General features: G+C 34.7%; 2 protein-coding genes across 2 annotated transcripts; both read right to left on the reverse strand.

Moving 5' to 3' along the window:
* Positions 1 to 218: 218 nt before the first annotated feature.
* On the reverse strand, positions 219 to 1,874 carry LOC118043951 (peroxidase 5-like). Its single transcript, XM_035052068.2, has 4 exons — positions 1,592 to 1,874; positions 1,182 to 1,373; positions 931 to 1,096; positions 219 to 812 (listed from the first exon to the last, which is right to left on the reverse strand). Exons 1-4 carry the CDS (start codon positions 1,811 to 1,813, stop codon positions 400 to 402), a joined length of 993 nt encoding a protein of 330 aa, XP_034907959.1. The 5' UTR covers positions 1,814 to 1,874; the 3' UTR covers positions 219 to 399.
* A 1,172-nt stretch (positions 1,875 to 3,046) lies between these two features.
* Positions 3,047 to 8,839, reverse strand: LOC118043950 (uncharacterized). The gene is made up of 6 exons (XM_035052066.2): positions 8,695 to 8,839; positions 7,814 to 8,501; positions 5,351 to 6,930; positions 4,800 to 4,934; positions 4,499 to 4,676; positions 3,047 to 4,409 (listed from the first exon to the last, which is right to left on the reverse strand). The coding sequence occupies exons 2-6, from the start codon at positions 8,460 to 8,462 to the stop codon at positions 3,214 to 3,216; spliced, it is 3,738 nt and encodes a 1,245-aa protein (XP_034907957.1). The 5' UTR covers positions 8,463 to 8,501; positions 8,695 to 8,839; the 3' UTR covers positions 3,047 to 3,213.
* Positions 8,840 to 12,372: the final 3,533 nt, after the last annotated feature.

Raw genomic sequence — 12,372 nt, forward strand, 5'->3', positions numbered from 1 at the left:
GGAAATCTATGTATAGCTTATTAGAAAATAATTAAATCATGCATTATACATGCATCGATCAATATCCAAGTCAAAGAACATTTATTTCACTACAAGCAAGCTTAACCCCTTTTTTCAATTAATTAATGGGATCAGAATCTTATTAATTCTTTGAGAATATTAATTAATCATCCATTAGTTTTATTATTTGTAGAATATGAAATTTAATAAAAATAATATAAGAATCAAAACTATATGAATTTTATTTTTCGATTGTAAAGGAAATATTGCTCGAACTTAGATGCCTTCGAGTAGGAATCATAACATATTAAGCACTGGAAACATATATTATTTTAAAAAGTATCACATTGACCTTAAGCTTGAAAGCAGATCAATAATTCAGCTCCCAACTCTTGCTAGCTAACTGTTGATGACCCTACAATCAACCCGAATCTCTCCCGCATTCCCGGTCAAGACATCAAGTTTGCCCATCTTCTGCATGGCAGCTGCGAACTTTCTCCTCCAAAGAATGGAATTTCTTGCATTAATATTCACTTGAGTTGCAGTTGCTGCATTTGTCAAGAGAGTTTGGTCTGATGTGAACAAGCCTCGGTTTGCTAAGATATCAATGTAGTAGCCTGCATCAGTAGTGGCTGGACTGCCAGGGTTCATCGGCACCACCAGGCTAAGATCTGTACTGCCTTGCGGACACGTCTGCTTCAAACTTGTTGCATACGTAGCATCTAAGGTTGGGTCCTGGCTCGTTGTTCCATTGAAGTTGTATAATCTGTTGCTGAAGGAACTGCAATGCGATCGACCGATGGTGTGTCCTCCTGGATGTATATCATCACAGAGTTTATTATGATCTTTCAGTAGTGTCGAGATTTTGGTAAGAATTGATCTTGTTTTCACAGGATATACATATGTAGTAAATATAGGTAAAGTACGTACCAGAGAGGGTAACCATTTCTTCTTGTGAGAAACCCTTGTTTGCAAAATTTTGAGTGAGTTGGTCGACATTGAATGTGGGAGGAGGTAAGTTTGTCAAGACCTCTGAAGCAAGTGAAACTGTGCCATCTCTTCTTCCCGCAGGAACATCATAGCCAAAACCTCCAGTCTGCACAAGGAATTAAGGGTTATATACATACAAGCATGCTGAAGCATGCTCGTTTAACACTGCTTAAACAAACATGTGTTCTTACTATCTCAATGCTGTCTCTTGCTGCAAATGCGAGAATATCAGCACATGAGACGATTCCCTTGCATTCGGTCTCTAGTCTAGCCTTTGCATTGTCAATGACTTCAAAGCCTCGCAGACTAGGGTTGTTGGCAGGAGAGTCTTTTTCTGCTTTGTTTGAGGGAGTGGAGTCAAGAAGCACAGATGATTCACAGCCCTAAATGACCAAAAGGGTAACCAAGTTAGTCTCTAATCAAGCACTGTCATGAATTAGATCTAAATCCCACGCGCTATAGTGACATGAACTTGTTAATTTTTGTTCTTTGGAATACTTCCATGGTTCCTCTTTTTGCTTCTTAATATGAAGTAAAGAAGAAGAGATTGTGTTTACTTGTTCACATCTCTCTCTCTACACACGTACACACACACGCTTACCCTAACGAAACAATCATGAAAGTGCATTCTAACAATACCAGCAGCCACTCCTCTATCCTTGTTGAAACCATCTCTAACTGCACTTTTGACTATGAACTCAGCCAACTTGCATGAACTTCTATAAAACCCTACTTCAAGCTGAGAATGAACACTTTGAGTACAGAACAGGAAAACAACAACCCAGCAAACTAGACATGGCCGACTTAGCTTCTTGGAACTCATGATGTGATGTTTATATCACCCTAGCTAGCTCGAACTATATCTATCTATGATCTATGCATAAAACTACGTCTATATATAGTTGAAGAAATTAGGCATCGTAACATTTTATATTGATGCATGATGAATTATATATTCCATCCAATAGAATGTCCTATGCAATTTTCGGTGCCAGATGAGAAGGCACTAGCTAGGCTGGAATTTCCTGTTACATGATCAGCAATAGATTATGATACTCTTCCAAAAGTTCAAGAAAAGACAAGTGGAGTAGTTTCATGACATATGGAATCGGATATGATCCCATTATAATATAATCCACATGCAACAATTGCGCTGTCATTTTAATCGTAAAGAAATCAATCTGGTTTGACTTGAGAGCAAGAAGAGCGAATTCAGCAAGAGTGGTTAAAGATTAGATAAAATATCATATCATAATCATACAGTTAAGATTGTGCATGTGGGAGTAACTTCGAGGAGATAAGAACTTCCTCTCTAATCTACTTTATGATTTCTTTGCGTGCAAGAAGGCGCCATGAGTCCTGACCAGTTCTAAATCGGTACAAAAACAATGATATTTGACAGAATTTGGATGCAATTTGCATTATGTAAACAGTAGTCAAACTCATGAGCAATTCATAACAGTTTTGATGAAGTTTCAACGACACAGACCTGGTAGTGTTCTAACTTTCTGACAAAATCAAACTTGAACAGTTGATTTGGATTTTAGAATAGGAAAAGAAAATTAATGGTAAATTATAGGGGGGTCCTTTGAATGAGTCCCTTTATTGTCCAAGTAATTGAGCGATTTGTTTAAATTAAAGGATTTATGAACTCAAGATGATTAGATGCAATTGACATTCTGTAAACAGTAATCAAACTCCATGAGCAATCCATAACAGTTTTGATGAAGTTCCAGTGATACAGACCTGGTAGTGTTCTAAATCTATGAAAAAATCAAACTTGAACAGTTGATTTAGATTTTAGAATAGGAAAAGGAAATTGATGATAAATTATAAAGGAATCCCCTGAATTAGTTCTTTTATTGTCCAAGAGCTATTTATTCAAAGGATTTATTAACTCAAGATGAAACTGAATACCCTTCCATCTGCACTCACTACTGGATCAAACGTCACACCACTTACCAGCTGAGATATCTCAGTCTGCAACCAGGCAAAAACTGAACTTAGATGTTCAAGGTAAATTAGAAGATGAAATTGGAAAAAAGGCACACATACATTTACAAAATTCAAAGTCCATAAACTTTTCATTCGATCAAAGAGCCATCAAACTCTCATTAAAGCAAAGCCAATGTAAAAATGTCTGGTCACACCATATATATGTTATTGGAAAACAGAGAGGATATTATTTGCAGATGAGGAAACATTGAGCATCCAACTTGTTCATCAATAACCCTGCCCTACAATCTCCTCCTTCAATACATGTTCCCAGTCTGATGAACAGCTATCATACCACCCAGCATGAGGTTGGTCTCCGAACCTATTGGTGAGGCTAGATTGGGTCTTGGCATCATCATTGACAAATAACCGGAATTCTTTCACAGTTGATTTGTCTTCAGCAGAGTCAGCAGGATAATTTCGGATGACAGGTTCCATATCTACATCCAAAATGCTGTCTTTCAATCCACCTTTACCCATTGGAACATCCCTTCTCAGACTGGTGCACCCATTATCAATGCTCTCTGGCTGATGCTCTTCCATTTCCAAGGAACTTGAACAGCCATCTCTGTGTTTCAAGATAAGCAATCTGGCCATAATAGCTGCTTCAATATCTTCTGCATGACTTGATGTGCTTGGCAAAGGAGAATCCTGCTTGGTTATATCTGGCTTTGTGCTATCTTTTGCTTCGACAGTCAATTTACCAACATTGCTCAGATTAGAAGAAACCTTGGAACTTGGCAATTTCTCCATGGCTGATATATCCACAGAATTAGAGTTGTCAACCCGGCCTTTTAAAGTACGAAATCTGGCCATGACATCATCTGCATGGCTGCTCCTTCCTGCCATGGGGGAATCCTGGATGGTTATATGGGGCTTAGTACTATCTTTGGTGTCATATACAATTTTGTCAACCTTGTTCAGATCAGGAGAAACCTTAGAACTTGACAATTTCTCCATAGCTGAGGTATTCCCAGAACTAGAGTTGTCAACCCGGCATTTTAAGATATGAAATCTAGCTATAACATCATCTGCATGGCTGCTAACATCATCAGCATTACTGCTTGTTCCCGACATGTGAGAATCCTGGATGGATAAATTGGGCTTGATGCTATCTTTCGTGCCACATGCCAATTTCTCAAACAGGTTCAGATCAGGAGAAACCTTGGAACTTGATAATTTCTCCACAGCTGAAGTACTCATAGAATTTGAGTCATCAACCCGGCTTTTTAAGATATGAAATCTGGCCATGACATCATCTGAATGGCTGTTACTGCTTAAGACAGATGAATCTAGAAAAGAAACATCTTGGACAGGGCTGCCCTTATCATCAGCAGGCAATATGTCAGATGAAACCTTAGGCCTTGAAAGATTCTCCCTGACCATAGATTTTTCTGGTACAACAGGGGCAGCAGAAGAAAAATCTAGGTATAAAACACACAAGATTTTAGTAAGCACGTGTCTTTTTATTGAATAAATTAAAGTGACAATCAGAAATAGGTGATAGGTTTACCGTTTGCTTTTTGTGAGTTGCCTTTTTCCATCTCAATCTTCATTCGATTAAAGCGAGCCATATAATTAACAGAGCACAATGAAGCTTCTGCTTCAAGCCATAGATTCCTATACAGAAGAATTTGAGAGTCGGATTCTTCTTTGATCGGAAAATTCTTGGCAAGAACCTTCTTTATAGCCTGCAAATCACGTTTTTGTACCAAAAAAATTTAGTTTCTTTTACTCTTTTTCATCCTTCATAGCAAAAATCATTTTAAGATTAGAATTTCTATAAAATAGATGTGACAGCACCAAAAGAATACCTGGGTCATGTTATCATCTTTGACAGTATCTGCAGCACACCTTGTGGAAACCCAATTTGACAGTTTCTCCTTTCTCTTATCAGACGCAATTTTATGCTCCTCCTCATCCTCAAAATGCTGAAACTCAAGTTGGCCCTGAAATATAACAATATCAACATAATCATGGTCAATTCACATTTACAACCTAAAATTACATTATTCAGTGTAGTGATAAAACATCAAAACATGGACAAGCAAGATTGATGAGAGCATAAGATTATCACATAGATAATGCCTATTGGTTTAGTTTTTTTAAATGGACATCACAGATTCAATACCAGAAGCGAAAGGTGAGGGATTGGACCATCGAATGATCTTGCCACTATGAAAATTAGCTGATATCCATACATCACCCACCAATGAGAGGTCAATGTTTGTGTGTGATGGGATTTTAAAGTTTCACCATTGCACCAAGCAGCGCCTTCAATTCATACCTTTTCCGAGCCCATAGCTTCTTCCCAGTTCTATAAAAACCTAAGTTGTTGCATAAATTAAACAAAATAATGAAATACCTTGTAAAGATCAGATAACTTTCCACGAAATTGAGAAGTGGCTGGCTGAGGAATCAATGATTCTTTTGTTGAAATCTTCCTTTCCAGATTCTTCGATATACAGATATCAAGATTGTTGATCACATCTTTAAGAACATCGAAGTCTTCATCCTTCAACTCACAAGTGTCATTCGAAGAGTAAAATAGGAGCAATTCTGCGAGGTTGTGCATTGTATCAACAAGTGTTCGTGCATGCATCTTTGACGATGATTCTTCACCCGGTGATTGGGTGTGCTGAGCAGGAGCATGTTCTGATGAAGGTGGCGAACATAAGACCTGTTCTATAGCATGGAATGGTACGTGAGATGAACAATCATCAGGGTCATCATTGATTTTCCTCCTAACATCTGCAACATAAGAATTTTTCTTTGATAGCCATTCACCGTCTTCAAGACTTCGCTGCTCAGTGTGCAGGGAGTTAAAATCAGAAAGGATACTTTCTTTCCTAGTTTCATCATCAATGACATCAGAAATTTGAGCTTCATGACAATAGCTTGGTATCCTTTGGTAGGGTCCATACTTCCCAGCATCATCAATTTCTTCTCTAAATAACACTTTAGCAACTAAAGGCCTCTTAAACAAAGAGACTTGTTGATGTTCCAGACTCTCATGATTGAGGGGCACAGAGATATTACTTTGTTTTTCAGGGCAGGCTTTTACAGCATCATTAGTAGCGGAAGGGGAGATTTGAGGGCCCTGAGGACTCAAGCCATTGCCAGCTTCTACCTTTTTCAGAATCAGTGGGTCCACAACCTCAGAAATTTCAAATGCAGATAGATGAGAAACTGGAGCACCTTTCCAGCATGGTGAGTCCACAGCAGGGTTGTAATGATCTAAACTTTCAGAAGTATTCTCTACAGAACCAATGGCTTCATGACCATCCATAGCCAAATTGAAGAAATCTAGATTTCTATGAACTTTATTGTCCATTTTTTCTTTGAAAAGTTGATCGAAGAAATCCACAGAAATATTTTTGTTGCTTGGCATCTCATTGTTTTTAGAGGAAATTTCTGCCAAGTAATCATCATTTTGTTTCAGATGAAAATTAATTTGGCTAGAATCATAGAAAACTTTTCCTTCGGAGCTAATAAATGGATTAGGCTCTTGCACAGAAGAGGAATTATTGCCCTTCTCATCACCATTGCAACCAGTGTTCATATTTTTAAATGAATATGTATCTTGCCCTGGGAATCTAACAACAACTGCGGGTGATGGCTTCATCACTAGCATACTATCATTTGGACTAGCATCACGCTTCCTTGAGGATTTTCCATACGAAATGACTTCTGGCATTTGATTAATCGCAGAATTGACTACATTTGAGGATGGTACCTGAGGATAAGCTTGTGGTGCTACTGAAGGAAACACCAAAGGTGATGGTGTTGAATAACCCGCAGGAATGAACTTGGGTTTTTCACCAAGGAAAGCTTTATAATCCAGCTGTCCTGTGCTTGCAGACTCGGTGTGCATTTGCCTACCAACCATGTCAATTCCGAGGGAAGTTTCTTCACATTTGCTGATATCCTTGAATGCAGAAAACCCTGCAAGTAGAAGCAATTAAGGAAATGCTAGATAACAGGTAATTATCCTAGCTAAAAATGCTTATCTTACCATTTGTTTTCCACTGGGTGCATACTTCAAAAACTGAACTTGTTGTGCAATTAGAGCCAAAATCATTCGATTAAGATATAATTACTCATAATTAAGGATGGTTCTGGTATATGGTAAAGAATAATCTCCTTAAAGACTTCCAATGACATAAGGGCAAAAGGTAACCCCAAGGATACAGATTATGGCAGAGTAAAAGGAATATATTCCAAACCTTATATCTGATGTTTTAAAAATTATGACAGTGTTATCTACATCCCTCGGTATCAAAATGACTCTTCAATAAGGAATGGATAACTTACAAAGAGGCTTATATGTAGACGCCTACCACTTGCCCAGCAGAGCAAGAGTGCCTTTAGAAAACAGTTTAGAAGAATAGATACAAAGAAGTGAGATGTGAATAAAATTACCCCGCAGTGAAAAAGAAAACATGACAAAATGCATCTCACTAACGAGTACGAATTTGAGAGAAAATCACTTTTTTTGTATAATGTTCAACTTTCTTATATTTTCTTAATGGGCATGGAAACAATAACCAAATGGCATGAAACAGAACAATTACAGCTTAATATAGTGTGTAACTGTGTATGCTGTGCTAGACTATGGATAAAGACTTCAGAATAGCACTCATTCTAATGTGGAGATGCAACTACAGGAAAATAAATATCCAAGGTTTATGGTATGATGAATAATAAGCACAGTAATTTATAAAGACGACAAAATCAATAATGAGTATGAATAGACAAGAACAAAATGCAAGGTCTAAAGTAATTTTTTGAATTCTCAATAATAACAGTAATAATAAGACAAGGATACCTTGATTAATAAAATTCTCCTTCGCAGAAAAACCTCCGTCAAGTTGCATTTTTTTGCTCTGATGCCAATCAGTAACTCCCTCCCACAAGCCACTCCACTGTGCTGTATGATCCAAAACTACCAAGCTTTGACTATAATCATCACGAGAGGATCCATTAGATGTTCCAACATGAGAGGTAGACAACAATTCATAACCAGATTGGTTGGGGATCTTCAAGGAACCATCACTAGCAATTGCAGGTGAAACATACGATGACGGATAATATGGTTTAGCTTCAACAATACTAGGATTACCTTGACCATACAAAACAGCATCAGTGGAAGCCGAAACAAGAGGGTGGCTCATAGATGGCATCTGGGAAGTAGGCGAGGAGTATCCAAATGCAAGTGGGGAAGGCGCGGAATCAAATTCCAGGTTTGAAATGGGAAAGAGATCAGGTCTTGAATTGGGAATGTGAGAGTTGGAGGTAACCCAATTGTGTAAGGAGGGATTCAAGCTAACAGGATAGGTGGGTTCAGTTAAATCCAAAAGGGGTTTTGCTGCAGACCTATCAACAGTGAAAGGTGGGGCTGAAGCTGATAAATTTGAAGAGGACGATGATGATCCACCTCCATTATTATAACCATAAGAAACCCCATAATTCATCATCTCATTAAGCCTATATCTTTATGTTGTGTTAAAAAAAAACTGCATAAAATGATCAAAACCCACAAAAATCCATGTCAAATTAAGAATCCTTAAAGTGATAATCAGGACTAACAATCAAAAGAAATAACCATAATGATTAAGAACAAGAATCATGCAAAAAACAATCAATATACAATACAAATGATGAAGATCAATGAATAGGAAAGTCAAAAGGAAAAAAAATAGTTGTTACCGGAGAAGAAGACTGGTGCCAGAGAGCCGGGGAAAGAGATATGGCAGTGCTCTCTCTGCGAGTCTTCAAGTTGAAGGTTTTCAAGGCAACAAGTGTTATTTTACTGGTGCTTTGTATTGGATTTGATAAAGTAGGCAGCACTCCGCAAACTATGATTACTATATGATGTCAGTACCTAAAGTATTGATTCTTGCAATCTTACCACCGAATCATCCTAACAGACAATCAAGTCCCCACTGGAAAAAATTATATGCAATAATGTGATTTTGAGTGTTATCTGATTTTCATAATTGAATATCTAATCTTGAATTTTATTTAAATAGGCTTTCCATGTTGAAATGTTTCCTCTAAAACCTAATTGAAAATCAAAAAATAATAATCAATATGTATATATATTATTTGTCTTAGGTTTTAACTAATTAAATAAAATTGGGGTGTAATTCTCCTATCCCAGTTAACAAAATTGTTTGGTGTGCTAAAAAGATGAAGCAACTAAGACGTTCTTTGGGATTATGTATAAATTGTGTTCTTAAAAAATTTAAATTTTATTTTTATTAAAAATAATTGTTTTATATATTTTTTTTAAATAGTTTTCATAAATTGATCTCAAATATAATTTTTTAAAATAAAAAAAATATCATTTTGATAAATTTCAGCATAAAAAATGCTTTAAAAAATAACCATAACCACATTTTTAAAGGCATTATATACATTTGATTAATTTTAGTATAAAGTTATTATTTATTTGGTTGTGTTTTTTTAATATCCTATGATATTTACGGAGGGAATTGAAACATGTTTAATTATAAAAATAAAGATATAGACATAAAAATAAATTTCCTATAATTTGAACTAAATTTTGTCCCTTTAAAATAGATTAAAAAATAGAGAAACGCATACCTTCATTTCAATTATCGTCATTTTTTCTGTCCCTTGACATCAACCAAAAACTATGTAAAGATTTTCTTATATCAAAACCAAATTCATTTTTCTAATTCAGTGAAAACAAACTATTTATTTATAGAAAGACTAGATGATAGTTTTAATATGTTTCGAAAGTTAGAAATTTGAACCAAGTTGTATAATAAATTTACTTTTTGAAACTGTTCATAAATGGAAGCACACTTGGCTCTTTAATTTGTTGATGGATTGCATCTATCATTTGCAGCTAGTCATTGTGAAAAGCTTGAATCTTGCAATAGGAGGAGCCCCACAGGGACAACACAGGCACCTGCATAAATGTGCTGAGTATTGTCCATACTCTAGTGTGGGGACGCATCAGTGTTTTCAAAAGAGATCATAATTAAAATTTTCTGGGCCACAAATTAATTAATGCATAAACTGCAGAAATTCATAGAAAACTGGAGCCTCTTGATTAAGTAAAGAAAACTACAAGGAAGATGGGGGGGATTGAATCTCATATATCAATGAATTAAACTCAGAACATGAACAAACGAAGAAGAACAGGAGAGATAGGTAGGCATGAATCAGAAATAAACAATGAAAGAACAGGGGTCTTGATCATGAGTGGCAGCTGAAGAAGAAGGAGGCAAACGGGAATTCCTGAGACGTCGAAAACCATTAATGCTGCGTCTTGGTGGCATCAATCTCTCTGTAATTCTTGCCAGAGCCACCGCATATTCTTCCAGTAGCTCCGCCATGATTGCCACCGTTATCATCTTCAATTCCTGTCTGTGTCTCTCTCTCTGATCTTGAATCTGCGAGCACTGCATATACGTGCTAATCAATTCTTGCCAGAGTGGGTAGCTGTAGGTTTTGTTGTTGTGAAATGTTGCTGTTCTTGAAAGTAAATATGTAGAAATATAAAGCGTCTAAGCCTTGGATAGTCGAGTTGTTGAAGACTTGAAGAAAGTGGGCAACATGAAGCCAAATTTATAAACCAAAAGGCGGTGGGATATCTTCACCTCCAACTCTCTCTCTCTCACACATACAATATATTTATAAAACAATTTATATGTTTAAAAGAAGTCATATTCGAATCGAGTAGCTTGCATTAACAATATGTAAGTTATCACTTATTCATCAAGTTAAGAATCCGAATCTTGCTTATAGCAACTCGTAATTATTAACATATTTATATTTTTTATATATGTTAGTGTGTGTATTAACTCTAGTATAGATATATTATCTTTGTTTGGTATTGCGATGTATTATACTTTTTAAAAAATATTTTTTATTTTAAAATATATAAAAATATTAAATCAACCATTTTAAAAAATTTACAAGGTCATAATATCTTTTAAAGTGTAAGAAATAATATATATATATAATATATATATATATATATTATTAAAGTTCCATTGTTATTTAGAGGATCATTTATAATATTAATTTAATATTTTCTTGAAATATATTTTTAAAATTTATTAAAAAATAGAAGCTATTATACTTGATTATAAAAATAATATGATTATCTTCTAAAAAAGAGTGGGATAACCTAATTACTTTTTCACTTTATTTTTTTTAATATGAATTTACCATTCAAGCATAAACTCCATGACTCCATGTTCAATGCCTTTGCGTAACTATGTAAACACACATATATGTATACGGGAAAAAAAATTACACTTTTTGTTCGTTACGCGTTAAATTTGGTATCTTTCTCTTACAAATGATTAAGTTCTATTCCATATAAAGTGACACATGTTTTTCTTAAACTCTTTAGTGTTTTTTTAAAAAAATCACATGTTTTTCATTGCAATCTCTGTGTGATTTTAGATAGGATTAGAACGTGGTCCGTATTATGCTGTGGGTTAATTTTTTTATATAAAAAATATTTAAAAAATTAAAATTTAAGAGTGTTAAATTTTTCTATAAAGTTATACTTAAAAGCATTGGGTCTATCTATTACTTTTGTTCCAAAAGTTATATTTATAATATTAATAGTAATATTAAACTTGCATAACCCAAATTTTAAGTGAGTTTAGTTGCAACATCAAACCCGGAGCCTTTGATATGAGTTTGGTTGCAAGGTTTTGTTATAGAAGTGTGAAAATTAAAAAGGAAAAAAAATTAATATTACAGAATAAAATTAAAAAAAGAAAGAAGAGAAATTGAAAAAAAAAAGCAATAAAACAAAGCATATTTTCGATGAATAGTGCTTTGCAAGGAGGGGCACAGTAAAATCCTCTCATGAGATCATAATAATTTAATTACCAGTAAACAAAACAAATTATAATTTTTAATTTTTAATCAAATCGATATTAAAAAATAAAATTGAAAGAAAAAAGCTATTTAAGAAAAAGAAAAAAAAATTAATCAACTGGTTTAATCCATCAAACCTGAGATTCGTATCATAAAATTGGAAGAAAAAAGATTGATGTCTTTTAGTTATAGTTAATTACAATATTTAAAGATAAAATTGAAAAAAAAATAATAAAGAAAAAGAAAAAAAATATGAATCAACCGGGATAGTTCACTAAATCAGGTTAACCCGTCAAAACCTGAGATTTGTGTCATGAGAGTATGATAACTAAATAGAAAAAAACTAACATTAATAAACTAAAATGAACAAAAAAAATTAATTAAAAAGAACAAAAACAAAGGAAAAAAAATCTACAGGAAGAAAAAAAACTAACGAAGAAAAAGAAAAAAAATTTTGAATTAACTAGGTTAACCCATCAAACCAGATTAATTCATCAAACCTGGAATTCGTGT

This window comes from Populus alba, chromosome 15 (genome assembly GCF_005239225.2).
Source record: "Populus alba chromosome 15, ASM523922v2, whole genome shotgun sequence".
Taxonomy (NCBI): domain Eukaryota; kingdom Viridiplantae; phylum Streptophyta; class Magnoliopsida; order Malpighiales; family Salicaceae; genus Populus; species Populus alba.